Source organism: Protobothrops mucrosquamatus, unplaced genomic scaffold (assembly GCF_001527695.2).
Source record: "Protobothrops mucrosquamatus isolate PMUCROS unplaced genomic scaffold, P.Mucros_1.0 scaffold732, whole genome shotgun sequence".
In the NCBI taxonomy this organism is placed as follows: Eukaryota; Metazoa; Chordata; class Lepidosauria; order Squamata; family Viperidae; genus Protobothrops; species Protobothrops mucrosquamatus.
The window spans coordinates 133454-160852 of record NW_015387006.1 but is presented as its reverse complement, the minus strand read 5'-3'; the positions used below and the strand labels follow the sequence as shown (position 1 = coordinate 160852).

Genomic DNA, 27399 nt, shown 5'->3' with positions numbered 1-27399 from the left:
TTCCACAGTTGTTTCTTTTAGGTATTGTGCAAGATCTAGATGTAAAAGAAATAAATTTGATGCTCTATTGTTTAACTGCTGCCCGTTTGTTGATAGCCCAAAATTGGAAGAGTCCAATTCTGCCTACAATGGAAGACTGGAGATTGAAAGTTTCATATCTTGCTGAAATGGCAAAGATTTCGGCTTATTTGAAGAATCACTCAAATGAACAATTTTTATCAATATGGAGAAGATGGATTGTTTATATTCAAAAGAAGCATAGAGTGATAGAATATAACTTAGGGTTTTAGATTTTTTTTTCTTTTCTTTTTTTTAATTATTCTGTTTACCTTTTCTATTTTTTCATGTAGATTAAGATACTTTGTGGAGTTAGAGATACTAGTATTTGTTTACTTATATATGAATATTATCCTGGGATTAGGTTTGGGAAGTCCGGGGGGTGGGTGGGTGGGTGGGGGGTTTTTACTTGTTATTCTGTTTATTATGCTTGTGATTGTTTTTTATGATGGAAAATGATGCACATTTTGTTCTTTATATTACTCAGGATTCCTTTTAATTTAGATTGCATTCTAATTTTACTGCTTTTCTTTGCAGATGCTAGAATGGGAGTGAATCACCTACAGGCAGTGATTCAAGGATACAACCTTTTGATATATAAATCTACTGCAAGAATAAGGAAACTGTTAAGAAAAAAATATCCAGCAATTGCCATAAGATGCAAACCTTATTTTAATCATAGAAGCAAAATCCAATTTTTGCACCTCTTTCCTATCCACATAGAATAATGGGCTGAAGATTTCATGGTGGCAGAAATGGTTGCTACCCTTCTCTTCCTATTATAATAAATAGTCTGCTCTCTGGATGTTTGCTTTTGACCTTCTCATACCACACCACCTTAACTTCATTTTGTTATTTTCCCTCTTGAGCTTTTATGAAAGAGGTGCCCTTCTTTTCCCTTCCCCTTTCCTCCCTTCCTCTCTCAAGATGTGTAGTCCTAGAAGGATATGTGACTCTCCCCCTGCTTCTATTTGTATCTCTGCGCCTCAGTAGTCAGGTCTTTGTCCTCTGCCCATTGAGGCCAAAATACTCTCCCCCCCTCCCAAATTTCCTGTATCTATACCAAGTTGGAAGGGAAGCAGAGAAATGTAAGGAGGATGGTGGAACCGGATGAGAAAATAGTGGAAAATCCACTGTATCTTCATTATGCTGGACATTACAGAAAGAGGTAATGGAGTTGATGTTCACAACTACGAGAAAAGAATCCCAAAGGTTCTTTTTAAAAAGGCAACTGGACTTTGTTTTTCCTTGAAGACATTTCGCTTCTCATCCAAGGAGCTTCTTCAGTTCTGACTGAATGGTGGAGGATGGAAGGGTTTATATTCTTTGCAGTCAGATGACTGCAAGATGACTGACCTAATGACCAGATAAAAAAGCACATTTGGGACAACCATGACCTGGATGATTGAGAATCTCCATAGAAATTATGAGAAAAGAGACAATTTAATGACAAGATTCTTAGATGGTCATGTAAACAGGTAGAATCTAATGGACAGCCAGAGGTGAGTTGGGAAGGGGGCTTTTTGCTGCGGTTGGTCATCAGATCTCTTGTAAGAAGCCTTGGGAAAATCCAGTTGTTTCTTGAGAAATTGGTAAATTACTTGAAGTTCAGGTATGGCTTTTATCTATCAAAACTAAAATAGGTGACTTGAGAATAGAAGAATGAACTGATTTATTGCATACAAATTTGGCCATAGGCAAAAGATGAGACCAGTTGTCTTCTTGATAGTTTACATCGAGGGTCTCCAACCCTTTCTGGGTTGGCAGCTCGGTGGGAGAGGGAGGGGCAGGCATCTTACCTGCGTGTGCCCAAAGATGAATGTGGCCACACGTGCATGCGTGCACATAAACAGGCCGTGAGCATGTGCACCACACAAACGGGGCTGCAAGCATGCGTGCGAGGCTCTCAGCAACACCAGCCTGTATGAGGCTTGTGATACCGCTGCCACCAGGCTTGCGGTGATGCTACCACTGGCGCGAAGATCACGCCGCCGCCCCTGCATGAGGCTCATGCCGCAGCCCGCAGCAATGCCACCACTGGCATGAGGATCGCATCATGGGCAACCTACTGCTTATGGCACTACCGCCATCCACACAAGGTTTGTGGCAACGCCGCCGCCTACATAATACTAGTAGCAACAGTGGCACGAGGGGTGTGAGCATGCACACACATGCGTGTGCACTGCCTAGCTACTCACATGGCCCAGTGGCCAAAAGGCCATAGGTTGGGGACCTCTGGTTTATATCACAATCACAATATTACTCAAAGGTATCATTTGATTTCTCTATTCTTCCATTGTATTGGGAATGATGAGTGTCATGCCTCCAGCATAAAGTTTGTGTATGTAATATATTTTTATTGCTATTGTTGTTCTTTAATATAGCTTGAGCTCCACCTCATGACCAAATACAAATCTTTATTGAGACCCAGCCTTTAAGGGTCATCTTTCCAGCATCCCTCATTCCAAAAAACAAGTGCATCCTTGGGAGCCAGACTCCATTTCCTTTAGCATTTGGAGGAAACAGAAGCACCAGGAAGAATCCAGCCTAATCCATAGCACATAATCATCTGAGGACAAAAATCCGCATCTCTGTACACCCAGCATCACTGGTGAGATTTTGATTTATCTGTATTTGTTAACTGTTATGCTCACCAGCAACTCAACACTGTTTATTTTGTAATAGGGTTCTTATTGTATGTGTTTCTATTTTTCCCAGTTTCACCATCCTGTTCCTTTAATAAAGCATCCAGATCTACGCGCCGGTCTGTTTTATTGGAGGATAGGTGGGTTTAGCTACATGTTAAGCTGCACACAGAGTAACATGTAGCGAGGACAAAACAATGGGCAAAGGAGACATGAATTTAACGCTCTTGCTTGAAATCAGATTGAAAAAGCATGGCTGGATGTCTAAAAAGTTGGTGAATGAATAGGCAGGCCATCTCCAGAAGAGGGAGGGCTGAAACGGGAGATTAAAAATGTCATTTTCAAAAACAGAATAACCACAGCTAGGCTTGTTGTTAGAATGTTGATCTACAATATCATTTTCTTGGACTCAGACTGGATGACCAATTATGACCTCTGGACTGATGATGCTTCTGCTTGCTGCCTGGAATTTTGCTTACTAGGATTTTGTCTATACATATCCAAGGGATATCTGCCCTGCCTGCTGTTGCCGTAACTGTCCAACCAAAGTAAAATCGTTTGTGCATGCATGTAGGGAATCAGGCCTGAGACAAGACAGGAAGATTGTGGGTGTAACAGGCTGACTGGCTTGGTGGTTAGTGAGTTGACATGGCAGCAAGTGTGACCCAAAAAAAATAAAATGAAAAATCTTTAATTGCTTTTCAGATATGAGGCTACCAAAGTCATGGAGTAAATATTCCAAATATCCAGCTGGTTAGTGGTCCTAACAGAGCTGTAGAATGTCCTCTCTCTAAGAAAGAAAGATGAATGCATAATTAGACATAGCATCTTGGCTTTCACTATTCATGGTTGGTGAGTTAGAAGGGCTTTCTGAAGATCACCTAGTAAGTAAAGAACTAATCTGATTTCAGGCTGTTTGTTTCTGACCTTGTCAAAAATAATCTGACAGAGGCTATGAAAACAGAGTGACATTTCTGAAATAGTTTAACATATCTTCAATCAACATATTATAGTCAACACTCACAAGCTGTTTTCCATCCTCTTTCATGAAAACAGTAATTTTAAAACTTGTGTTCTTTTCATATTAATTTTTACCTTGTTTCTTTAATTACACCTTATTTCTTTTCATTAGATCATCCTAATGTATCACTTATTGTTCTCTCCATAACATTTCCCTAAATAGCATTTCTATACTGCACAATCTACAAATCAACAAACCCATTCTATTGTAAGAATGTACTTGATCAAAATACAAGATAATTTTTTTTTTAATTTTCTTTAAACGTATCTTGAACTGGATGGAACAAGCTTATGCATGAATAGATGCACCAATGAGGTATTGAGAAATAGATCAATTCCAACATTGTTGCACAATGGATCTTCTGATCAATCATCAGACTCTACAGTATCATTACTGCAATGCTATTATTGGAATGTCATAATTATAAAGCACAAAAGGGCACACATTTCACATACAGCATGGAAAATCCAAAGGAAGCTTGACTAAACTCATACAGATTGCCTTTCACGTTTATATTAGAAATCTAACTTTGCCTACATGTCTTTTCTATACTTGATTCTAATAGTTAGGATAGTTTGACTGTTTGTTTCTGTTCTAATAGATAATCAAGAAAACAGATTTTAAGCAATATTAGAAATGTACACTATACCACAATTCCTCAGAGATTCATGCTAATCCATCAATGACCACCACAAATAGACTGATGTCTCATTATAATGAGGCATCAAAGAATCCTCCAACCATGCTTTGAGTCAAATATGATAACATCCTGATGAAACAAAACATGATCAGATTTAAGATCTCTCTCACTCTCTCTCTCTCTGAGGAAAGGAAAAAACACAAGACATACTGGAATTTAATTTCAGCATGCAGTCCAATACCGCAAAGCACATTTAAGCAGGAAGTTACACGTGAACATCATGTATAAGTGTTTTGCCTACAATACACATGTGAAGCAACTCTGATTACTCCTGCAACAGCCACATTACCCCTATAAAAATTAGTTGTCAACATTAATGATCAAAATGATTATTTAGGAAACATATGGGTTTTGCCATATGATGTAGTAGCATATATACAGCCCATGAAATTTATGTATTATGTTGGGCTTATCACTGAACCTATAAATACAGTAACCCTTTTAGCTGTGTCATCTGTTTTATGGGGTAGATCCCATGATAACATAGCTGAATAATTGTTCCCTTTATTGATTGGTTTCCTCTTTCCATTGAGTCTGGAATCATTATTCCATCACACCCTACATCATGCATCCATTCTCCTCATAGCTCACTTCTATTACAAGTGTAATGTAGGAGTAGAAAAAAACCCAAAAGCAATAAACCATTGATAAGCTGTGGTTCTGTTTCTGAAATCTGGTATGATCTGTATGTCTCAGAAGTCTTTGAGAGTTTTGGTTTTCAGGAAAGGAGAGATCTTGATTACATTTTGCTTTCCACAACAACCATCACATTATTTTACATTTATGTAACATACAAAGATTATTTGAAATAAGTCAGTACCACTGCAGACCTATATGTCTTGATTTTCTTTGATCACCTCATTTCCATGAGCAAAATGCATGGATTGAGCTCCCATTACCTGCTCCAGCTCCTGCCTACCTAGCAGTTCGAAAGCATGCAAATGCAAGTAGATTAATAGGTACCATTTTGGTGTGAAGATAATAGAGTACCATACACCTTTGGCGTATAGGCATGCTGGACACATGACCATGGAAATTGTCTTCAGACAGCACTGGCTCCCTTGGCCAAGAAACAGAGATGAGCACCGCGCCCTAGAGTCAGACACAACTGCTAGGGAAATCTTTACCTTTACCTTACAACAATGCAATAGATTTCAGGCCATGCAATAAATAATACACCATTTGCGATAAATACTGAAGTGGGACTTTTTTTTACCTGTTATATTGCAGTACACCAAAAGTGGGGGAAGTGGACCACTTGCATCAGAATCAATGTGGAAGAAACCAGATGTTTTCCCCTGGTGTCGATAGGTTTCACAGGACTGCTCATAAATAGCTGAAAGGAAAAGAAAAGTTTCTTAAGGCAGATTATCTGGCAGACAGTTACCTGCTATGGATGGTTAAGGTCCAGAAAATGACTTTATCATAACTATTTCTTCCATATTACTGACATTAAGACAGTAAGTAGCACATGGTAAGTGCATCATGAGTGAGCAAAATAAACTGCCTTCTGATAGAGAGGTCACACAGTCAAAAGACAGTGTTATGTCAACTTAAAACACTCATACGTTATGTTTTCCTTAAGCAGAAACAAACTAATCTTTATATATAGACAACGTGGATGGGAATGAATCCTTATCTCATTCACATACATTTTTCCTCCAATATGGAGACTTTAGTTTAGTGTAGTCTTGATAGTGTTCGTGCAATTTTTTTTTATAGGGATTATTTTTCTCTAGATATTTTGAAAGGTAAGGGTCGGCTGGTAGTAAGAATACTACAGTAAGTCTGATGAAAGGCCTCAGCAATGAAGAGTTGAGCAGAGTACATATATTATTCTAGCTAGATGGCTTTTGCTTTTATTTTTACGTACAATTTTTCAAACTGAAATTGGTCTCCAAATGGTCTTAAATGGGAATGGAATAACCAAATTATAATCTATTTAAGCAATTCAGTCCCAAAATGTTGCCCCCAATCAGATGAGGTGGGAGCTGGAAGATTATAGCAAAGAGATTATTAGAACTGGTGTGTGTGTGTGGGGGGTGGAATAGGATCCTGAGGCACAAAAAGCAATCCTAAAGGAAAAGGAACTGAAATCAGTATTAGGAGTTCATTGGGAAATACCATATCTAGGAATAGGTGAAATCACAATTTAGCAAACTAGAAAAGCCAACTGGGGAGCAAAAATGGAGGAACTTTTAGTGTAATAGTATAGCATGTAATGGTCATCTTGGAGATTTATGCTAGTGTTCTTGTGAAGAATATTTGTGAGAAGCAAACTCAAAAAGATTGAGTTAAAACAACTCAATCAACATTCAATATGTATGGGTGAACATAAGCAAGGTAAAGAACAAGGATTTTTAAAAAAAGAAAGTATTAGAAAATCCCAGAGAGTTGAGGGAAAAATGTTCTGTACTGACACATTTTCAAGCAGCTTTCCTATCTATCATGTTTGTGATAAAAAAAACAACAACCAAGTATGCATAGATATTATTTATTTTGGTTGATTTTAATTTAATTCATTCTATTTAATATAGCTGCCCAATCCAGAAAATTCTGAGTTTTATTTGTTACCAGTACAGAATGCTTTTTATTTTATTTTTGATTCTGATATCATCACAGAAGGCCCAAATACTTATTCTTTTTTTCTGAGATTTTAAATATAGAGCTGGGATTCCTCACCCAGAAATAATAGTGACGAGATCCTCTGAGCAGCATCCATATACTTAGTAGAAATAATAAACAAAATAGCACCTTCCTCACCTATCATACTGCAGCAATCAGTATCGCTATTGTGTATGTTACATGAAATAGTACTGTACTTGAGGCTGAGGGGGAAAGGGACAATATACTGAAATATATATATATAGAAAGATGGGTCATCAAGAGAAGCAAACACTGAAAATTTTGATGTTCTATTGCAACCTGAACAATGTATTCCTTAAATAGACTTGGGCAGGGCTTTTTTTTCTCATAGAACGCTCAGAACGGAGTTCCGGCACCTTTTTTGGATGGAACCTTGTAGGGTAGGCAAGGCGGGTTGTATGACATGTGTGAGTTCCGGCACCTTTTTTTTTTTTTTTGTTTTAGAAAAAAAGCACTGGACTTGGGAATAATTTGTTCTCTTTGCCTCATGTATTTAAAAGTGAATTGCAATGGCCTGCCAAAAGCAGCTGATGTGATAAGAACAGTTCTAAGCATTATACAATGTTCTTTGCCTAAGTCAGTGTTTCTCAACCTTGACAATTTTAAGGCATGTGGACTTCAACTCCCAGAATTCCACAGCCAGCATTGCTGGCTGTGGAATTCTGGAAGTTGAAGTCCACATGCCTTAAAATTGTCAAGGTTGAGAAACACTGGCCTAAGTGATTCCTTAATTCTATGTGCTGCCACTTTTCTAGTTGTGAATTCCAATGTTTGCCTAGGTCCCAGATTTGATCTAACTTTCAAGTATGGAAAAATAGACTTTCACACGCTGGGGTGGAATATAAACTAAGTTTGAGGGGGATTTTCTAAATGAAAATAGAAAGAAGGAAGAAGAGACTGGTTTATGAGAAAGGTGTTATATGTAATTTTCTTCTGACAAACAACAACAAAATACAGCCATTTCTGGTTTCCTGTCTTAATTTATGGGAGAATGAAACTCCCATTTTCCAACTCTTGCTCTGAAACCAGAAACTGAGTAAGATTGAACTATTTCTAAAATGGCACATATTGGATTCAGGCTTTTCTGAAGTTCAGTATTCAGAAAGAAAGTCACGTGTATTCTGCATAATCAAAATATACACAACACACAGAAGCGCGCGCACACACACTGCTTTTAGAAGAGAATATTTATTATTGAACAAAACATTAATTTTGGTTCACTAGTTATAACAGCTTGCTTAATGTTGTTGGTTTTGCTTTAGTTTGCTTTGCTTTGTTTTTCTTTAGCTGTTGAAATGCCTTCATAATTACATGAAAGTTAATTGATGGGATGTTTTTTTTGTCTCCATAGGAGGCAAGAATATTTTGAAAATATTTTGCAAGTCTTCAAGAAATTTGTTCCTTGTAATAAATGAGTAAATGCTACTGGCACTAGAGATAAAATATAAAAATGAGACAAAAATAGGAATCATTATTATCTAGTGTAAAATCTGTATTTGTGTTGCCCTGATATCATCGAAAAGCAGGACCACCAAACGAACAGTGTGTGAGACAACTTTTAACATTTTTTTATTTTTTATTTTATTTAATGTTACTTTTCTTTAATAACTCACTGAAATGAATGGTTATTGTTTTCATATCTGTGGATAAACCTAAATAATACAATCAACAATGAAGATTGGTAATAAACAGGTCTGGTTTTTCACAAAACTATTATTGTAACAATTTTAGTACTTTCCTATATACTGATATTTTGAATTTGGTCTAAGAAAGAAATTGTTTCTTATTTCTTCCAATAGTTTTAGCCAGCATGTGTATGCTGGTAAAACGTGACTCTCAAGTATTATATGGATCACTTTTCTTTAAACCTTTCTGAGGGCAAACATTTGAATTATTAGATGACAATTCATCCTGGGTATATGTACTGCTATCTTAAGGAAGCAAGTTTATTCTATAAACAGTAAAAAGTAATAAAAAAAATTTCTCCAAATACTAATTATTTATTTATTGCCTGGGGAATACAAACCATCCTGAGGAATCCCTGAGATACACTGGAAACATACTCTGCAAGTCAGAAATTTAAAGACACTTAATGATATTAAAGATAGGCAGTTAAAGATAGGCCTCTGAAAAGTGACTTATATTTGTTTTAATTAAGCAATTTGTCTTGTGGAGACAACACAATATGCTCCAATAAAATACTTTGGACAGTCTCAAACCACTTTGGGCTAGTGCTACAGAAATCTCTTTTTTCCCCCTCCAAATATTGGATTGAGGTCTTTCATACTTTTGATGGCCCATTCCACGAGCTGGGCCTACTCAGCCTGGAAGAGATTTAGTGCATGAGGAAAGCAGTAATTCCTGTACATGGATCGCTAAAACTTTTGAAAGCGGGCCAAAGGAAATTCCAGACAATTGGTGTAAGTATATACACCATGTTTGATGTAGTCACCAAATCTGGAAATTCTTTAGTGCATGTCAAAAATGCTCCATATTATAGAAGTATATGGGTCACTACTACATGAGGAGATATCTCTCAGCCTATTCCCATATCACAAGCTCGATGGGAGAAGGTTAAGAGAGCTCTGAAGCAGGTTGTGGCAAAACATCACATTCTTTTCAATCTTACAAGTGAGGGGAACACTGTAGTTTTGAAGATGTGCATCATTGCTTCCTTTGAGACTTTGCAAGTTACAGAAAATCCACAGATATCATAATACTTCATACATTATGCTTAGGACACAGAGAATTTCCTGAGTATTATCTCTGATCCAATTATTTCACAATGTGAATATGTTGTCTCCTGGCAATGATCTCCAAGAGTTCAGCCAACAGCATTCCCCAACATTATATGGAAATGTCAAAGATTGAATTAAGTTTTTTTTCCACAGAAAATAGGTGCTGTACTATGGTCTCCAGAAGAACCAAGGGAGCATATCAGGCTAACAATGGTTGGAAAATCATTGTAATGATGTTTTTCATCTATACACAGATTTTACTAATTTCCTAAAAGTACATTTCTATGTTGACATTTTGCCAATCATGAATGTTATACTTTGCTTTAAAGAAAATACAGAAAAGTAAAAGGATGGAATTAATACTGTATATTGGGTTGGATGTCTGCTATTTCTAGAAACTGCTCTCTGCCACCAGCTTTTAATGATCTTTTCAAATCCATTTTAGTTGCTCAATCATGTATTCTGAACAGAGAAGAAGAGATGTGAAGCCCCATTCATTAGTAAAGAAGGAGACTGGTTTTATGATATTTGTGCCAACAAAAGGGATTATTAAAGGTTATAGCACCAACTAATAAAAGAAAATGCATATCTCAAAAGCCAAGTGTACCATTGAATTAGGCTTATGTGGGTGTATGTATGTATGTGTACACACACACACACACACACACATACACACACATTTTATATTGGGAGTATAATAGGCATCCTTTCCCCGATTACTGTTGCTTCTCTTTCCTAATTTTCTGGCAGTATGGAGCATGATATTCTGCAACTATGTGGAAGATGCAAGTAATATATGTGCACATTTCACCATGCTGCATTCCAAGCCATTTGAAAAGAGTACATGGCACTGTTCTCACATGACAATATCTTCTCAGTGTGTATGTATGGAATTGCCAGGTAAAAATCTATCCCTATAGAAAGCCAATTCAAGTGGATTTGCACTCAAAGGTAATAACATATTGTAGGGGTCCCCAATCCCTGGTCCGTGGACCAGCACAGTCTACGACATGCCAGAAATGGGTCAGGGAAACAAGCAAAGCCCCATCCATGGGATGCAGGCAGCACACGAACCCATGCCCCCTCCAGTCCACAGAAAAATCTTTCTCCACAGAACTGGTCCCTGGTGCCCAAAAGGTTGGGGGCTGCTGACATATTGTGTACAATACCATATATTTTTTTCCAAATATTTAAAATCTCTCTTTTTTCTTTCTTTTTGGACTAATTTATTGTTCATATATTTTCCTTTATTGTAGATAACTTTTGTCACTTAATATCTGATAGTTTGTCATTTGTTATTTTGTCATTGAAGGATGAGCATTTTCTGTATATGATATGCAGCTGTGATCCTGTAAGTTCTCAGCTGTAAGAAAGGGATGAATATTATAATAAAGAACCAGAAACTCTAATCACTCAAAATTCAAGAAGAGGTGGAGAAGGCAGAAACAGTCAGCAGATGACAATTCATGAACAATACTAATTTGGCTATCTAATATGCCCTTACTTCTATTCAATTTTAGTCAAGTCACCAAGTGTCAAATGTTTTTGAATCATGAAGACAAATGGCAAGTTTTCTTCCCATTAGCTTTTTTGCATGTTCTTCATGAAAATATATATTTAATATTGAAGCCACAGGTGATAATCCTAGACATATATACATATATTAACTGCATAATATTAATAAATTATTTGTAATGGAGTGATTTCTCAAATTGGTAGCTTTTCTTTTCATATTCATCCAGATATACAGTATTTATGTAGACCAATGGTTCTCAACCTTTTCTTCATCACGGACTCCCCCCTTTAAATACATTTTGTGGCCACGGACCCCCCCCCCCAAACTCAAGTTTTAAATCTTAACATTTCTTCAAGTCTTCGCAGACCTGTGTGACGACATTGTGGTCCCCCGCAAGGGTCCTCAGACCATAGGTTGAGAACCACTGATGTAGACTTTTTGTGAGACCTGATCTTTTCATAGATGCAATCCAGCCATGTGATGATATGATCCAAATTGCAATTCAAATCAAATTGCTGATCGACAACTGGCCACTCATTACAAACCTTTTCATCAATTCTTATGGTGACTGTTTGGAATACAAAACAAAGTGACTTTCTCCTTTGTATCTAACCACAACATAAACAACTTCTACAGCACACATTTTTTTTCCTACCAAGTCACTATAATACTATTTATAAAATCTGTTAGGCATTTCCATCATTCCTTGAATGGAAGTTAGGTGACTTAAATAACTCAGTCTAAAAGCAATAAAACCAGCAGGAGAAGGATTGGCAACCAAGGCAGCAAATTTCAAGCCAGTATAGTTTTCTGTTAAGGATAGATGGAGAAAAGATGAACTCAGTGGTGGGAAAAGAACAATCTAGCTAAGCAGCCATCAATTCCCTAGCAAACTTTCACCAAAACAATTGCCATTATTTTTAAAGTTATGGATTTCTCTCATAACGAGTTGAAATTGCCAATCCTGTTTTCGTGTTGGTGCATTTCAATTTAATCTTATATGGATGATATATAGAAACTTATACGAAGATGAGCAATGACATTTCACTTGCAGTGAGAGTTCTATGTCATGCTTTCACCCCAAAAGCTGTCTTCAAAAGACTGTTGTCAATCTCCAGCTTGAGTATCGAAATAAAATGCCTTCTGGAAGGAACCCTTCTTTGATAATGTAGTAGCTCCCTGAAAAATTGCATATTTTAGTAGCTGAGCCTAGAAACCAGAACTAAGTGCTGCCTTGAAAAAGCATTATAGATTGCCTCCTGATTCCAATAGAGGTCAGGGAAGGGTTTCCAGCAGATCAAACTGTATGAAAGTTTATTACAAATGATAGCCTAACTTGCTCAGATGGAAAACTCGCCACTCAGAAGTTTTTAGTTTTCAACCATGTGATCCGATAGGGAAAATCAAGTTTTTTTATCAGTAATGTTATTGAAGTATTATTTTAATAGCTATATATGTGTATGTGTGTGTGTGTGTGTGTGTGTGTGTGTGTGTAATAAACAATGGAAGGAAAGAATTTTACTTCTCTCAATGCTTTAGCAGCAAAAACATTAAGAACCAGGAAATGAAATCAAAATGCTCACCCTTGTAATACAATTGTCATGTTAAATGGCAAAAAGAAATGGAATCTGTGCTATATATTAAAAAAATGACTTTGACAGGCCTTACAGTTGACAGACTAATAAAGTTCCTGCTGCAGTGTGCTAGGATGACAGATGGCTGGTTTTCTCCTTAAGAAAATTACATATTTTCCCACACATTGCTTAAAAAAAAAATATGTGCAAAGATAGCTTTTAACGATCCTGAATTTTTGAACCTCTAGTAGAGTGTTCATAAGAAGTTATTTCAGTGGCATTATGTCTTTCCAAAGAGAAAACAATATCAGTCTGACAAACAAAACATAATACAACTAACATTTATACAACTAATATATACACAAGGGTGACTCCTACAACTTTTTTTTCACTAGCAGCTTTCATGAGTTTGAAGTCTTGGTGGGTGATGTCAGAAAACGATCAATTTTATAAGTATATTTAGAAGGCCACTGAGCAGCAATAACAACAACAATAACAAAATTCTCTGTATTACAATTTGCTAGGATAGATTGCTAAAAGAGTTTTTTTTTCTCCTGCGTTTATTCTCAAAAAAAAGAAAAAGAAGAAGAAGAAGAAGAAGAAGGAGGAGGAGGAGGAGGAGGAGGAGGAGGAGGAGGAGGAGGAGGAAAACCAGGCAGTTTGGGAACATTTTAATTAGTCTCTACGCCCAGGAAATGTGAACCAAATAAATTTAGATAATTTCATTTTTGATTAAGCAACCCACAGAAACTCTGTTACTGGAAAGCATGTAAATACTGCAAATAAAATATAACCATCTTATCTTCAACAGTAATTTGAAGGGTATTTATGAGGTTTTCTGGATGGACTCCTCAAGCAGTGGAGCACTTCAGCTCATCCGATCACCTTGCTGCCTGTGGCCTGGCAGGATGGAAATGAAGATGGATGTTCTAAATTTCTTCTGCATGAAGACCCTCATTCTGAGATAACCCCTTTCATGCTACTTTGGAACCCCAAAAAATCATGGATGCAGGAATTTTCTGAGATATTAAGATTTCATCCAAATATTTACCTAGCAGAACAACAAAGAACAGTATAAATGTTGAAATACTGTAGCTCCAATCAACCAAGGAGGGAGAGAGAGAATACACACACACAAACTCGCACTCATATTCTCTCTATTTCTCTTTCTTTCTCTCTCTCTCTCTCTCTCTGTCTGTCTCTCTCTAACACACACACACACACACTCACTCACTCATTCACATACTACTTGGGTTGGCTTTAGATTAAATTTTCAAATATGTATGATGCTAGAAAGATCTCAATTCAGATATACTATGTAATAAAAGTTCATCTCGGCTTTTATTTAATTTTAATTTATCCTGTTCTGCAGGGACTTATGGCTTTCATTATTTTATTTTTTATTCCACACTTTTTTAAAAATAGCCTTGTAATCTGCCTAATGAAGTTTAATAATTGGGTTGATGGTGAATGTGATGGTCGTAGTATTGTTGATGAGGATGATAATAACTCTAACAATTTTCCAATTCATACTACTGTAGAGAAAACTCAAATGAAAAGAAGGCAAAAAAAAAAAAAAGAGCTGGATCCTAAAAACCTTTTGCAGGTTATTAAAAACTTGCACATTTTGGCAGAATAATACAGTATTTGGTGTTTTCAGAGGCTGTCACTTTCTTCCTCTCGTCTTTTCAGATCATGTAATCTATTTACTCTATTACCAGTTATCTATTCTGTGAGATGGCTGCTCGCTGATTTTTATATAGGTAAGACTGTAGCTTTGTGCTTCAAGCTGGGCTTCAAAAATTCCACAAGTGCTGTATTGATTGTGAATAAAAGGTGATGGGGAACAAAACTAGCAAAGTACAGCTGGCTCAGCAGCAGTTGTCAGAGTGAGAAATTTAAAAATTATTCAAGGGAAAAAGTAATAGAATACAGAAAAAAGCTTAGTTGGAGAAAATGTTACTGAGATTGCAAAACAAATCACAAACATTGGGAAAACTCACAAACTCAACAGGACTTATTTGTAATGTACCAAAAAAAAAAGCATTATGTATATCAGGAGTCAATAACAGGAACCATTGATTTCAAAACACTGCCCACAGCTCGCCAAATTACAAATTACCAATAAAATGTTTGCTTAAAATAACGAATCCGTCATCAAATCCCACATAAAAGTGCTGAAATCCTGAGATATTTGAAAAGATTGTCTGAATAATTTGTTGATCACACAAAACTTTACAAAGCATTTTACAGTATCCTGGGCAGGGATTTCCAAATACAGTTCCTGGTTCAGATCCAGGAAACATAACATTAAAATTAATACTGAAAATGCTACAGTTTGTTGATATGGAAATACATTTACAGCCATTCTGAAGAAATAGATTGGATATAGTTCAGAATTTATGTCAATGTTCTAGGCCCAATTTGTTCTGTTGGGAGAGGATGGATCACCCCTCTATGTTGGTACAAGATTGTATGCAGGTTCCAGTTTACTTTAGGCAGAAGTTCACACAGACAAAACTATGGATGTGCACATTGGTCTTTTGATATTTCCAGCTTGGATTTCTGATATTGATTGACAGTTGAAACATCAAAGATTCACAGATTTTCTCAAGAATTGCAAGGTCAGATGAACCTCAGAAAGATAATATTCTAGAGCATGGATGTCAAACTGCTGGACCGTGGGCCAGATGTGTCATGCTGAAACCACACCCACCCCTGTTCTGGCAACGGGAAAAAAGTTGTGATACATCGCGACACATTACGTGACGTGGCAAGTTTGACATCCCTGTTCTAGAGCATAGAGGTAGCAGCAAATAAGTCACATTTCTGGAGTCCCGTGAGATTTAATCAATTGGACCTGAAACATGTCCATGTAATCTAATAGGATGGGCAGAAATAATTGGAGGCAAATTGTGTTATAAATTACCAGGCTATGTAGAAATTCATAGATAGCAACCAACAGCTTAAATTGCACCTAGAACCCAACTGGTAACCAATGCAGTTCATGAAACTGCAAGGCAGACCAAATCAGACCAAATCAGGAAATTCACTGCAGAGGGAGAACAGATCTACACTTAATTGAGATAAACTACAGAAAAAAAGCTCTTCCAACATTTCCTGTTTTCTCTTCTTCATCTTCTAATCCAGTTAATTGGGAGAAATCGGTCCGAATCTTTTCCTAATACTTTCCTGCCTCAAAGATTTAATGCAGGCTTCTTCTGCACCTATTGATTTCCTAACAGCTTTTGCATGCTTCTCCAACATCATTTCCATGGCTTCCTCTGCTAAGACCTGAGTGACTGGCAGCAATATTTGCTGGTCATGGATGAGGTGCAATTGGCATCAAAAATAGATTTGGGCAAAAGCCCTCCAGATCACAGCAGCCACTTGTTCTTCCAGTTGCACACTGGTTTTGTTTGGGGAAGTGTGACTATCAATAACTACAAGCGACAAATTTATATATTGTATATCTTCCAATTTCTTTTTTTTTATTGGAGGAAACTATTACCTATATGTCTCCAGTGATAGCATCAACTGGATGTGAGTGGCTTAATTCACTGTACAAACTGATCTAAGCCCCCATCTGGAAGTATCCATGTATTCTTAGAAGACACATGTTCTATCATGCAATTATGGATAGCAGAAATCCTATTAAAAGCCTGGGTGCTTATTTATTTATTACACTTGTCTACTTACTATTTCATAGATTCAAGTTGGATTACAACAGTTGAACAACAAAATCCATAAAATTAATCCACCCTATAAGCCAACTATAACTAAAAAACAAAACAAAAATGGCTGCTCAACTGCTTTGTTACTCACACAGCGCAAACCTAAATAGAATAATTTTCACAGACTTCTGAAAGATAAATACAGCGGGAGATGCTTTATGTTAGGAAATAGGGTGTCACAAATCATTGGGGCAGTTATAGGAAAGTTCTGTCTTCGGATTCTCTACAGTTTTTACTTATCATAAGGTTAAGGTAGCTAAAATCTGTTTGAGAAGAAGGTTCCACAGGGTTGGGTTTTGTTTTTTTTTAGGTCAGAACCAATATTTTGAATGAGTCTTACAAATTTATTGGCAAACACTGTGGTGACCATAATTCTAGCATTAGACTGCTAAAAGGGTTCACACCTCTTAACAATGCTGTGGTTATATTTTGGACCAAATGTAGTTTCTAGGTTAACTTCAAAGACAGTCCCAAATAGAGTATGAGTTACATTACTCTAAATGTACAGTAGTGAAAAAAAATGAGCTACTATTGCCAGTATATCCTGATTCAGAAAAGATAATAATCGATGCATCAGCAAAAACTGCACTACTGTTAATATTCCAGTTGCCATGGTTTCACTTGCTTCTCAAACATAAGATGTGACTTCAGAACAACTCCATAATCATGGACCTGCTCATTCACGTGAAATACAACCCCACCTAGAACACTAGAATTGAAGAGTTCAAAAGGATACCTTTTGAATACAGATGAGGGATTAACAAGACTAGGAATGTCTCACCCTCTCCATTCAGATTGAGCAACTAATGCAAATTTGATTTCATGACCAGGTCTGAATCCTGACTAGAAAGGACTTAGGTAATTCATTTCATCTAGGATGTTGCCTAAATCAGCTATATCGAATGATGGCTTTTTCAACAGAATTGCATCATCGCTTCTTTCAAGATAAATGGTACCCCTCTATCTTTCAAAGAGACAGTGATCACTCCAAATGACGCATGAAACCTATCCACAGGTGGCAGAACTCAAAGAGCAAAAACCTGTCCTTTTGACTCTACAAATCAGGCAAAAACTAAATGATCCCAGGTAATGTGAACATCACAACTGAAGTCTGCACTTCATTTTTTCATCCCTTTTTCAAATCATCGTATTGCAGGTGGTTAATAGGTATATGTGTTGCAACAACCTAAGATAATTTAATTTTATAACTATTAAATTTTAATATTAATTGTTAAAATTAAATAATTTACAGGCATCATATAACGTCTAAAAAGATAATTCAAGCAGATGGTTGTTTGTCTGTTCTTCCAGGGTCTTCTTTTCATAGTTATCTAATGCCTCATTAGAATGTATTCATGAAATAATAGCCAGGAAAAATACTTGTTTCCACTGTTACATTGCTAAACAGCCAATAGCTACTAAGTAACACATTATTAAATAAAACACGTTATAAGCTGCTCTTTTAGAGATAGTTTAATTTTCACAATCAGTATGTTTAGGGATGTAATTGATGTAATTCTCTTTCAACAAATTTATATTTCTGTTGCATGGAAATAATAACAATTTTTTTATCCATATTCAAGTTTAGAAATTTAGTGATAGGGTAGAAATATATGGCAACCTTCAGTATTTCTTTTTAAAAAATCCAAAGTATTTTAATGTTTTAAAGGACATTTAGCAAAGCAGAAAGTTCAGTCTATCTGAATATTCCTCCATTTAATTATTTCATTTAAAAATAAGGCCAATATTGATGCTCAAATTTTGACATTTCCTGTGGGATGAAGTTTACATTTATGGAACAACTTTAATGTTCTGCATATATTATACTGGAAATTGCCTGACATTTCTTGCTTACTATCTTTTTTTCTTTTTGAAAAGGAATGTCCCTCTGGCACAACAGAAAGCTCGTTAAGAAATATTTCTTGTATACACACCATTTAGCATGTATTGAGTCAGATATCAAAATTATAATAATTTTTTTTTATTAAATATCTCTTGGCTAGATATTTGTATATGCTGGAAACATTTAAAATGTAAGGGCTAGGATACTTCTTTACAACACTAAAATAGTAGAAGAAGAAGCATCTATTGATGGTAGAGGAAAACAAACAAACTAACATTATGGAGATCAAGGTTGGGCAATGTATAGGTTACAAGGAGTCTTTGGAGATAAAGAATAAATAAAAAAAAGAAGTCCCGAGTCCCTTTCTCTGTATAGTCTGAATGGTTCAATTATCAAAAATGAGCAAGATCAATTCCTATATTTAACATAGTTATGAAATGTGTGCTTCCATACCTAACACACAATGGAAAATGTGCTCAAGATTCTGGCCTTGCCATCCTGCAGAATCACTGTCTGAATGGGAAGGGGGAGTTAATTGGTGTCCCAGTATGAAATCACTCCAGGGAGGAAACATCATAGTCCAGACTAGGAAAGCCTTTTCTGCTTGTTCCCAAGGGAATGCCGGCAATCTGATGAGATTCTAGTAATATAGGTGATGAACAATCAGACAACTACTTTGGCCTATTCACAAAGTGTTCTGGTTCCTTGTGCCTGACATTCAAGTGGTGTCACTACTGCATTGCTTTAACTTTTGTAGATTTAGACTATTTTAAGAAAAAGTAGGTCTTCCCCAATCAAAAAAGACAACTCAGGTGGTGGTCCTCTCCTATGCACATACCAACAGTTTTCTGAAAGAGCTTCTCCTCTAACACTTCTCTGTAAACTGGGCAAGCTCTTATTCATGGTCCCTCAGTATTCAATTACTATGATATTTAGGATTTTTAACATTAATACCAATACCTTTAATTGCATACAGTAAGCTAATAGGAACAACAGTACTGCACATACTTCAGACAGGGAATCATGTGCTCTCAATGTCTTGCACTAGTCAACACGTTTGGCATCAGATGTATGTTCCATACCGGTATATATTCATATATATAGGCCTATATAAAATTTACTGCTGTAGCCAAGATGGGATGAAACCAAGGTACAGACAACTGTTGCCAATCTGACTAGTTCAGAAAGAGCAGTGCCGAATACACAAGTGTAGTTATGTGAAACTGCTCCTTTCCACAATCATAAGTTGAAAACCCAGTGACAGCTGAAGATCAAAGATAGTTCCCAGACTATAGACCTGTTCTTTTGGACTGAGTGTAGTTTCATTGAAAACTGGCCTCAAAACATGATTTCTATTCATATTTGGATTTCATGTCAACCCATTTCTGAAATAAGATAATGTGGAAGAGTAGAGTTTTCTGTCACTGTATCAACATACCAATAGCAGTCTACTCCAAAACTCTGAATGACCTTTGCCTTTGCCTTCATATAAATATTAAACATAAATGATGGAATCCTAAGACATGGCCTAGATGTTGAACAGGAGGCCACAGCATCAATTTCTGGACACAGATTAAAAGAAAGGCATACAATCAGAATCATTCCAGCCAATTCAAGAGGATACTATATCAGTGTTTTAGAATATTACAGGAGAATCAACAAGCCACATTTCCCCTATTTAGTTTCTGGACTAGCTCATTCACAAAGACAACCAAAGCATCTCAGTTGAAAGCACAATTAAAATGAGTTCATATAATCAGCATCATCCAGATGCATCGAGTGGCAAGACTACCAAAGGAGCATTACCTATGTGTAGAAATGGATTTACTTTGTCACCAGATGATTGTCAGATGAATCCAAACTGCTGAACATTTTCAGAGTTTACTTCTTTCCACTGTGAGAAAAGTCAGTTTATACATTTCTTTCCTTGTCATCAGAAGAAGTCTGCCTGTTTCACAGCCTATGTAGTTTTTTTTTAATTAAACTGAAATTTGTTCCATCCATATACCCATTTACAAATAATTTTAACAAGGGTGCAAGAAATCTGTTTTTCTCATATTTGTAAATATTCCCAAATGTTCATATGCACCTAACAATGCAATCTACTTACAGTTATGGCAGGTTGTTCCAGTGTAACCAGTTTCATTACAATCACAGAAGAATGTCTTCCAAGATTGGGAACATTTTCCTCCATGTTCACAGTAGTTTGGTAAACATCTAATTGGGAAGACACCAATAAAACAGGCAACATTATTTTAAGCAGAATACCGATGGTGGAAACAAATAACTTTTTTTTTTTTGCTTTTCACTTCTCCAAACTTCTGTATTTGGCATAGAAATGGGGAAAAAAAATCATCTCAACTGTTCTTGGCTTAAAACAAATAATTTCAGAAAAAACAGTTTGCAGGGAACAGATATAATACAGAAGGGAGCCCAAACAGATACTAAAATACAGGGCAAAGTTTTGAGAGTGGAGCCTCTTTTCTTCAAGCAATAATAATGCATATTTTATTCCATTTTCAGATAAGAGGAATGGATACCAGGTGAAAAGTAGCACACAATCTTTTAACAAGACTTTTCTTTTCTTTTTAATATTACTTTTTTCAATTCAACTCTCAATTTCAGTTGATCATACAAGTATCTAGCCATATTTACTTGCTCTGCACAAACACAAATGGTCTATGAGTAAAAGGACAATATTTTTTTTTTAAAAAGAATCATATTATGAATAGAATGCTGCCTCATTCTTTAGCCTTCTTTATAGTTTCACAACGAAAGCATAGAAACAGGATGAGCAAAGGGTAGGAAGATATCAAAACACTGGGTAGTTAGCCTAAGCACTGGGTAAAAAGCTTACAAAAAGAGCTCAATTCAGCTATATGAGCATGGTCACAGATTCTACCGTCTGCATTTAGTTATACTGCTCAAGCTTAAAACTGGATTTTTCTAGCCAATTTAAACCTAATAATAAATATTCCTGAAATATAAGTTGAGATAATTTTGTTTTCAATTATTTTCTGGTAAGAATTTGAAACACAAAGGGAACCTATCCATAACCAGTTTCATGAGGCAATAAAAAGTATATTATATAAGTGTGCTCTGTCTACATAACCAGTCCCTACTCTGGCTTAAAATGCGGGGTAGAAAATGAGGGGAGTGTCCAATACTTTAACATTCATAACTGATCTAATCGCTACCTATAATGTAGCCAAGACTATGGAAATCTTGACAATTGCCTTCTACCAGTACCTTTCTAGTTTACTTTAGAGAGGTTGGGTTTACAACGTTGGTGCTAATATTACTGAAGGAGCTAAACTAGTTCCAAATTACTTTCAGTAGCAACTATGGTGCTGTTATTGCTAGAGCAAACTTTCCATAATCTGCTCTAGCACTTACAAAGCTCCTGGCCTACTACTTTCTAGTAGTAGTGATACAGAGAGGTTGTTTCTCTAGCAGCCTTGGTTTTAGTAGATAAAGGAGTAGATCAGAATTTATCTAAGCCTTTAGAAATATCCTGGTTTATGGCTTTTTCTAGCAATGTTGGTGCTGCTGCTCTTCTCCTGGTGTCAGGCCAGAAAGCAGCAAGAACTGAAATAACCATGAAGCAAAGTTGGCAGCAACCGGAGAGGAGAGGATACGCCTCCAGAACCTGAAAACAGCCAATAGGAACTGCTGCATTATCACATGGTCAAAGCCAAAGCAACCACATATCATGAAAAGAGCAAGGCATGTATTGAGTGATTTAAACAAACAAACACATCAGACCTGGGCAATTAACCTTTGTTGTGGGCTTTGTTGTAGGGGAAAGCTGCACTATATGGAAGTGTCTTTCAAGGATGGTTAGACAGATATGCTCAAACCAAGTTAGGGTAAAGTTTAGATATGCTTTTCAGGGATTTATTTTTAATGCATTTGAGGGATGTAGTGAGGTTATTTTTGAGGTTCTTTTTCATGCCTTCCTTTTCCCAGGCCTGAGTTGCCTTTTATCTTTCTTTAACAGCCCCTTCATAATTTTCTGTATAATCATAGAGACAACTTGTTAGATTTGTCCAGTACATCTCAGTTAAGCTAAGAAAGTAGCTGTTAAAACATAGTCATCAATCTCTTTTGCATCAAATTTGTATGGAGGAATTATGTAGCCTTAGCTTTTATCCTGAGTATGGGCTAATTAACCTTAAGCCAAGTCAATGCTAAAGGAACAAATTAGGAACAATCATTGTCAGTATGGTAAAACCAGTGTTCCTGAATTATATTGTCAAATAATAGACTCTGCAAGTCCTCCATTAAACCCTAACCCTGAGAACTTATTAGATCTGTCCAGTACACCTCAGTGAAATTTTAAGTTATCTTTTAATAAGACGATGACTGTTAAAAACATAGTTACCAATCTCTTTGGCAGCTCTTTGCTTTCTCCAATTACTTTCAGATTTGAGGGTAATAAAGCTCAATTTTGTTATTTTTGAAGGGATGTTAACACCTCACTTACATTTCAAGTTGCAAAAAAAACTTTACTCTAAGCCATACAAAGCTTTGGCTTGTGCAAAGTTTTGGCTTAGATGTGCTCTTTATTGCTTTATGACAATTTTTTTGGTAATGGATTTTCTGCAGCAATCTGCTTTTCTTTTTTCTATCTATAATGCTGGTTAAAGACCATATTAAAGAGGCACTACTAATAGGAACATGACTGAAATTCATAAATTTCATCATATATAGGACAAAAAATAGAAGGTGGGAAAAAGCAACCACAACAACACAGTCCATTCCTATTTCTGGATATAAAGACAGACAGATAGACACACATACCTAAATTATGGATCTCATCTCTTCCCATTTTACATCCATTTCTCATAAAAAAAGTTGTGAGACTCAAGAACAATGGGCCAGATGAAACAGTGTCTGGTGCTACAGCTTGTTCTTGAAGTGAAAACTTTAAATGATGTGGTAGAACAGTGATGGCGAACCTTTTAGAGACTGAGTGCCCAAACTGCAACCCAAAACCCACTTATGCATCGTCGGGTGCCAGATGGGCGTGGCCCATTGGTTAGGTGTGGCTCATTGGCTGGGCGTGGCTGCAGTGGTAACGGCAGACTGGGTGGGACTAAAAAGTTCAATCAATCAATTCCAACTTTGCAAGATCTTTTTTTTCCCCGCAAGAAGTTGAAATTGACTGATTGATTGAACCTTTTTTTTTTGTACATGGCGGTGGAGGTTTAAAGTGAAAAGGTTTTATAAAACCCAGCTGAAGGCCTAGGACTGGGACAATGGTGCGTGTGCCCACAGAGAGGGCTCTGAGTGCCGCCTCTGGCACCCGTGCCGCAGGTTCGCCACCACTGTGGTAGAATGTAACTTAGAGTGATAGGAGGGAAGGACTCTTTCCCAGAAGGAAAAAGGACAGCAGAGCTTAGAATGTCTGGAAGGCAGGAATAAGGTGAAGGTGGACCCTCCCTAGCAATTCACAGAGTATACTTAATAGTTATGCAGATAGTTGCTTTAGACTGGCAAGTGCAGGAAAAGGAGTGGAAGAACTTGGGAGTGGAATTAAAACAAGGATAAATTTATAATCCCTAAACATGTGGTCCAACCCCCTTGAATTATGTTGATCCTTAACTAACTCTAAACAGGTGCTGATCAAGAGTTGAAAAGATTCCTGCACGTAGGTTTTTTTATCAAGAAAAAATAATAAATTGGACATTCACATGCGGACCTGGCCTTTTGCGTCTGACAGCATGATTCTATTTGGAGGCAACCAACAATAAAGAACTACTCAGAAGTAACTTCACATATTGTTCTTGGTTCTTTGAGCCTGACAAATGTGCAGTTGCCTCTTCAATCTAAAGTGGACTTCTATTCATGTCTGCTAATTATGGCCCACTATTGCATGGTATGTCTGACCTACTGTACTTCCTATTCACATTTGCATGAGATTTGGCCCAAAGGGGTAGATCCAAGCACACGTGAAGATGCAACGACTATGGCCAGCATGCACCATGCCACCCTATTTCTTTTCAATGCATTGAGAAGAACAACTGCCTGAATTCCAAACAACGGAAATTTAATCTGTCTCCCAATGTGCAAAAGGTGGGGGTCTCGCCAATGAACCATTTGAGTAAAATATGAAAAGCTGGGGGGTTTGATGCCTGAAACCACCCACAGACTTCACACAATTAGGACTCAGAAAACATCCCACATATATTGCCCGCTACCTTCAATAAGAGTGCTGCCCAAAATGATATAATTACTATGTAAATTGTTGTGTGTGAAGTATTATTTTTTCCTTCTAATCCTTTTAAGTTCCATTTAGGGCAAAGACTATCCCAAAGCAGGATTCACACATAAAATCTTTTTTTTTTACAAAAAAGAATAATAAAATATTAATGAAACCAATAATGGCTAAAACCAGAAGTTAAAAACACTTATTCCCAATACAAAAATCAGACCCAATTTCAGAGGAACAAAATGGACATGTGAGCAATGAAAAACCAATTCAAAATAAGGCTTCAATGAATAAATAAATAGCCCTGCAGGGTTTTCTTTAAAGTTGGCTATGTATGAAGAAAACAAAAATACTGGCAAAGAAGTATTATTTCAAATGTACTTTCTCTTGAATTTTCCGCTCTTGAACGTCTGCTGTAAAAGTATAAAATACAGAGTAGATGCTGCCTGCTATTTATTCGCTTTGCCTTGCTTTGTTTTAGTTATGGGATCCAGCTGGATGTCTATGGAGATTCTCAATCATCCAGGTCATGCTTATCCTAAAGGTGTTTTATTCAAAAGGCAACTAGACTTTGTTTCTCATTGAAGACAGATGTTTTGCTTCTCATCCAAGAAGCTTCATCAGAACTAAGAAGCTTCTTGGATGAGAAGTGAAATGTCTGTCTTCAAGAAGAAACAATGTCTAGTTGCCTTTTGAATAAAACTCCTTTGGGATTCAGCTGGATTTTATGACAGCTTGGAAGATTTTCTGCCGGTCATTTGGTTAATACCCTGCTTAGTACCTAGAATAAAAATAAAGGGAACACAAACCCCTTCAGTTCCATGGTAAAATGTTCGCTTTATTTTTTTGAGCAGTATATATATATATATATATGCAGTGCTTTTTTCTGAAAAAAAAAAATGGTGCCGGAACTCACACACGTCATTCAACCCGCCTTGCCTATCCTACAAGGTTCCATCCAAAAAAGGTGCCGGAACTCCGTTCTGGGCGTTCTATGAGAAAAAAAGCCCTGTTTGTGTATGTGTGTATGTGTGTATGTATGTATGTGTGTGTGTGTGTGTGTGTGTGTGTGTGTGTGTGTGTGTATGTATATATATATATATATATATATATATATGAAGAAATGACTTTCAATTTTCTTTTACAGCAGTTACAAGTATAAATATAAGCTAACCTATTACTCTAAGGTTACAGCATTGTTTGTATTTACTTTATCATCTATATTTTTTGTTCTAATCCTCAAAACCTTATATCATGACTTCTGTATTTTTTAATGTAATTAAAAATTAATGTAATTGAGTCCAAAAATTAATATACATCCACCAAGCATGATAAAATGTCTTCATGATAAAATGTCAAAAAAATGACTTCATTTTTTCCATTTCCTGCAAAAGAAAATTATTAAACTTAGACAGTGTCCTATCTCTAATTAAGACAGTCAATTGGCCATTTCAACAAGTTCCCTCATCTTTACTGTCCATTCCTCCATTGTGGGTAGAGTCAGATCTTTTCATCTTTGTGTGGAAAGGTTCACTGTTCTCGCTACAGTAAACATACATAAAAACAAAGCTCCATTTTCCCCCCAGCTGCTTTTTCATCAATCTCAAAAAAGTCTCTGGTTTCTGGCTTCAAAAGATTGCTTATGAATCTTTAAAGTGTTCTATATTTTTTAATGTAACTGAGTTCAAAAATTAATATACATCCACCAAGCATGATAAAATGTCCTTCTTGTTAGTGCCCTTTCCTGCTTCCTAGAGTTGAATAAGAGTGACTGGCCCAAGGTCACTCAGCTGGCTTCTTGACTAAGGTAGTACTAGAACTCACAGTCTCCCAGTAAGATCCCGTCGTGTGAATTGTGATGTAGTTTGACCAAGTAGGGTGGCATATGGATTATTATTTAATTAAACATAGTTTTGGTTTAGGACGTCTCAATTCACCGGACCATAAAGGTAATCAAAACCTTTTCGGAGAATTTTGAGGTATTCGTGTTCCCTTTTTTATATCCGTGAAACACCTTAAACGGAAGTTCCACGACTGAAGATATAATTTGAAAACATATGTTAGTAAATTCCTTCCTCAGTGGCACAGTTGTGAAATAGAATAGGTACCGCAAAACCAATATATTTTTTTCTTAAAGTGAGCGTAAAAAGAGAGAACCTTGAGTAACAAAAAAGGTTTACATTTAGGCTTAAATCCTACTTCAGATAAACAAGTCATATACATATACAGAAAGGGAAATATTGGATAATATATTCCTGATATAATACAAGATAGCCTATTAAACTGCATATCTATATATGATTTCAGGTAGAGATTGAGGGCAGTTCCATCCTTCTGAGTTATACAGCAGAGAGAAGGTATGGAAGACCCACTGTGTATCTTAAAAAGTTGCTTAACCAGGCCACTTAACTCTGCAGGATTTGGTTTTGATACAAATTAATTTATTATTAGGTATACGATGGGATGAACCAGTTTGATGTAGTGTTAAGTGTGCTGGCCTAGAAACTGGGAGACTGTGAGTTCTAGTACTACCTTAATCAAGAAGCCAGCTAAGTGACCTTGGGCCAGTCACTCTTACTGGTCTATATCCAGCTGGGTCCAATATTTTTATTCGTTTATATAGGCTGGATTTCACCAGCTGGCTAGTTGGTTTATGTAATTAGCTTGTTTATGGTGCAAGGTGTCAAGTGAACATGCTTTATGTGAAACTA

The 27399-nt window shown here is 36.5% G+C and overlaps 1 protein-coding gene across 1 annotated transcript in view; it reads right to left on the bottom strand.

Moving 5' to 3' along the window:
- The window catches only part of CNTNAP5 (contactin associated protein like 5), a 268416-nt gene that overhangs the window by 108676 nt on the left and 132341 nt on the right, over window positions 1-27399 (bottom strand). The window contains exons 10-11 of the mRNA XM_029284572.1: window positions 20585-20691; window positions 5640-5759 (exon numbers count right to left, since the gene is read on the bottom strand). Coding sequence (XP_029140405.1) covers window positions 5640-5759; window positions 20585-20691 — 227 coding nt within the window. The remainder of the gene's footprint in view (window positions 1-5639; window positions 5760-20584; window positions 20692-27399) is intronic.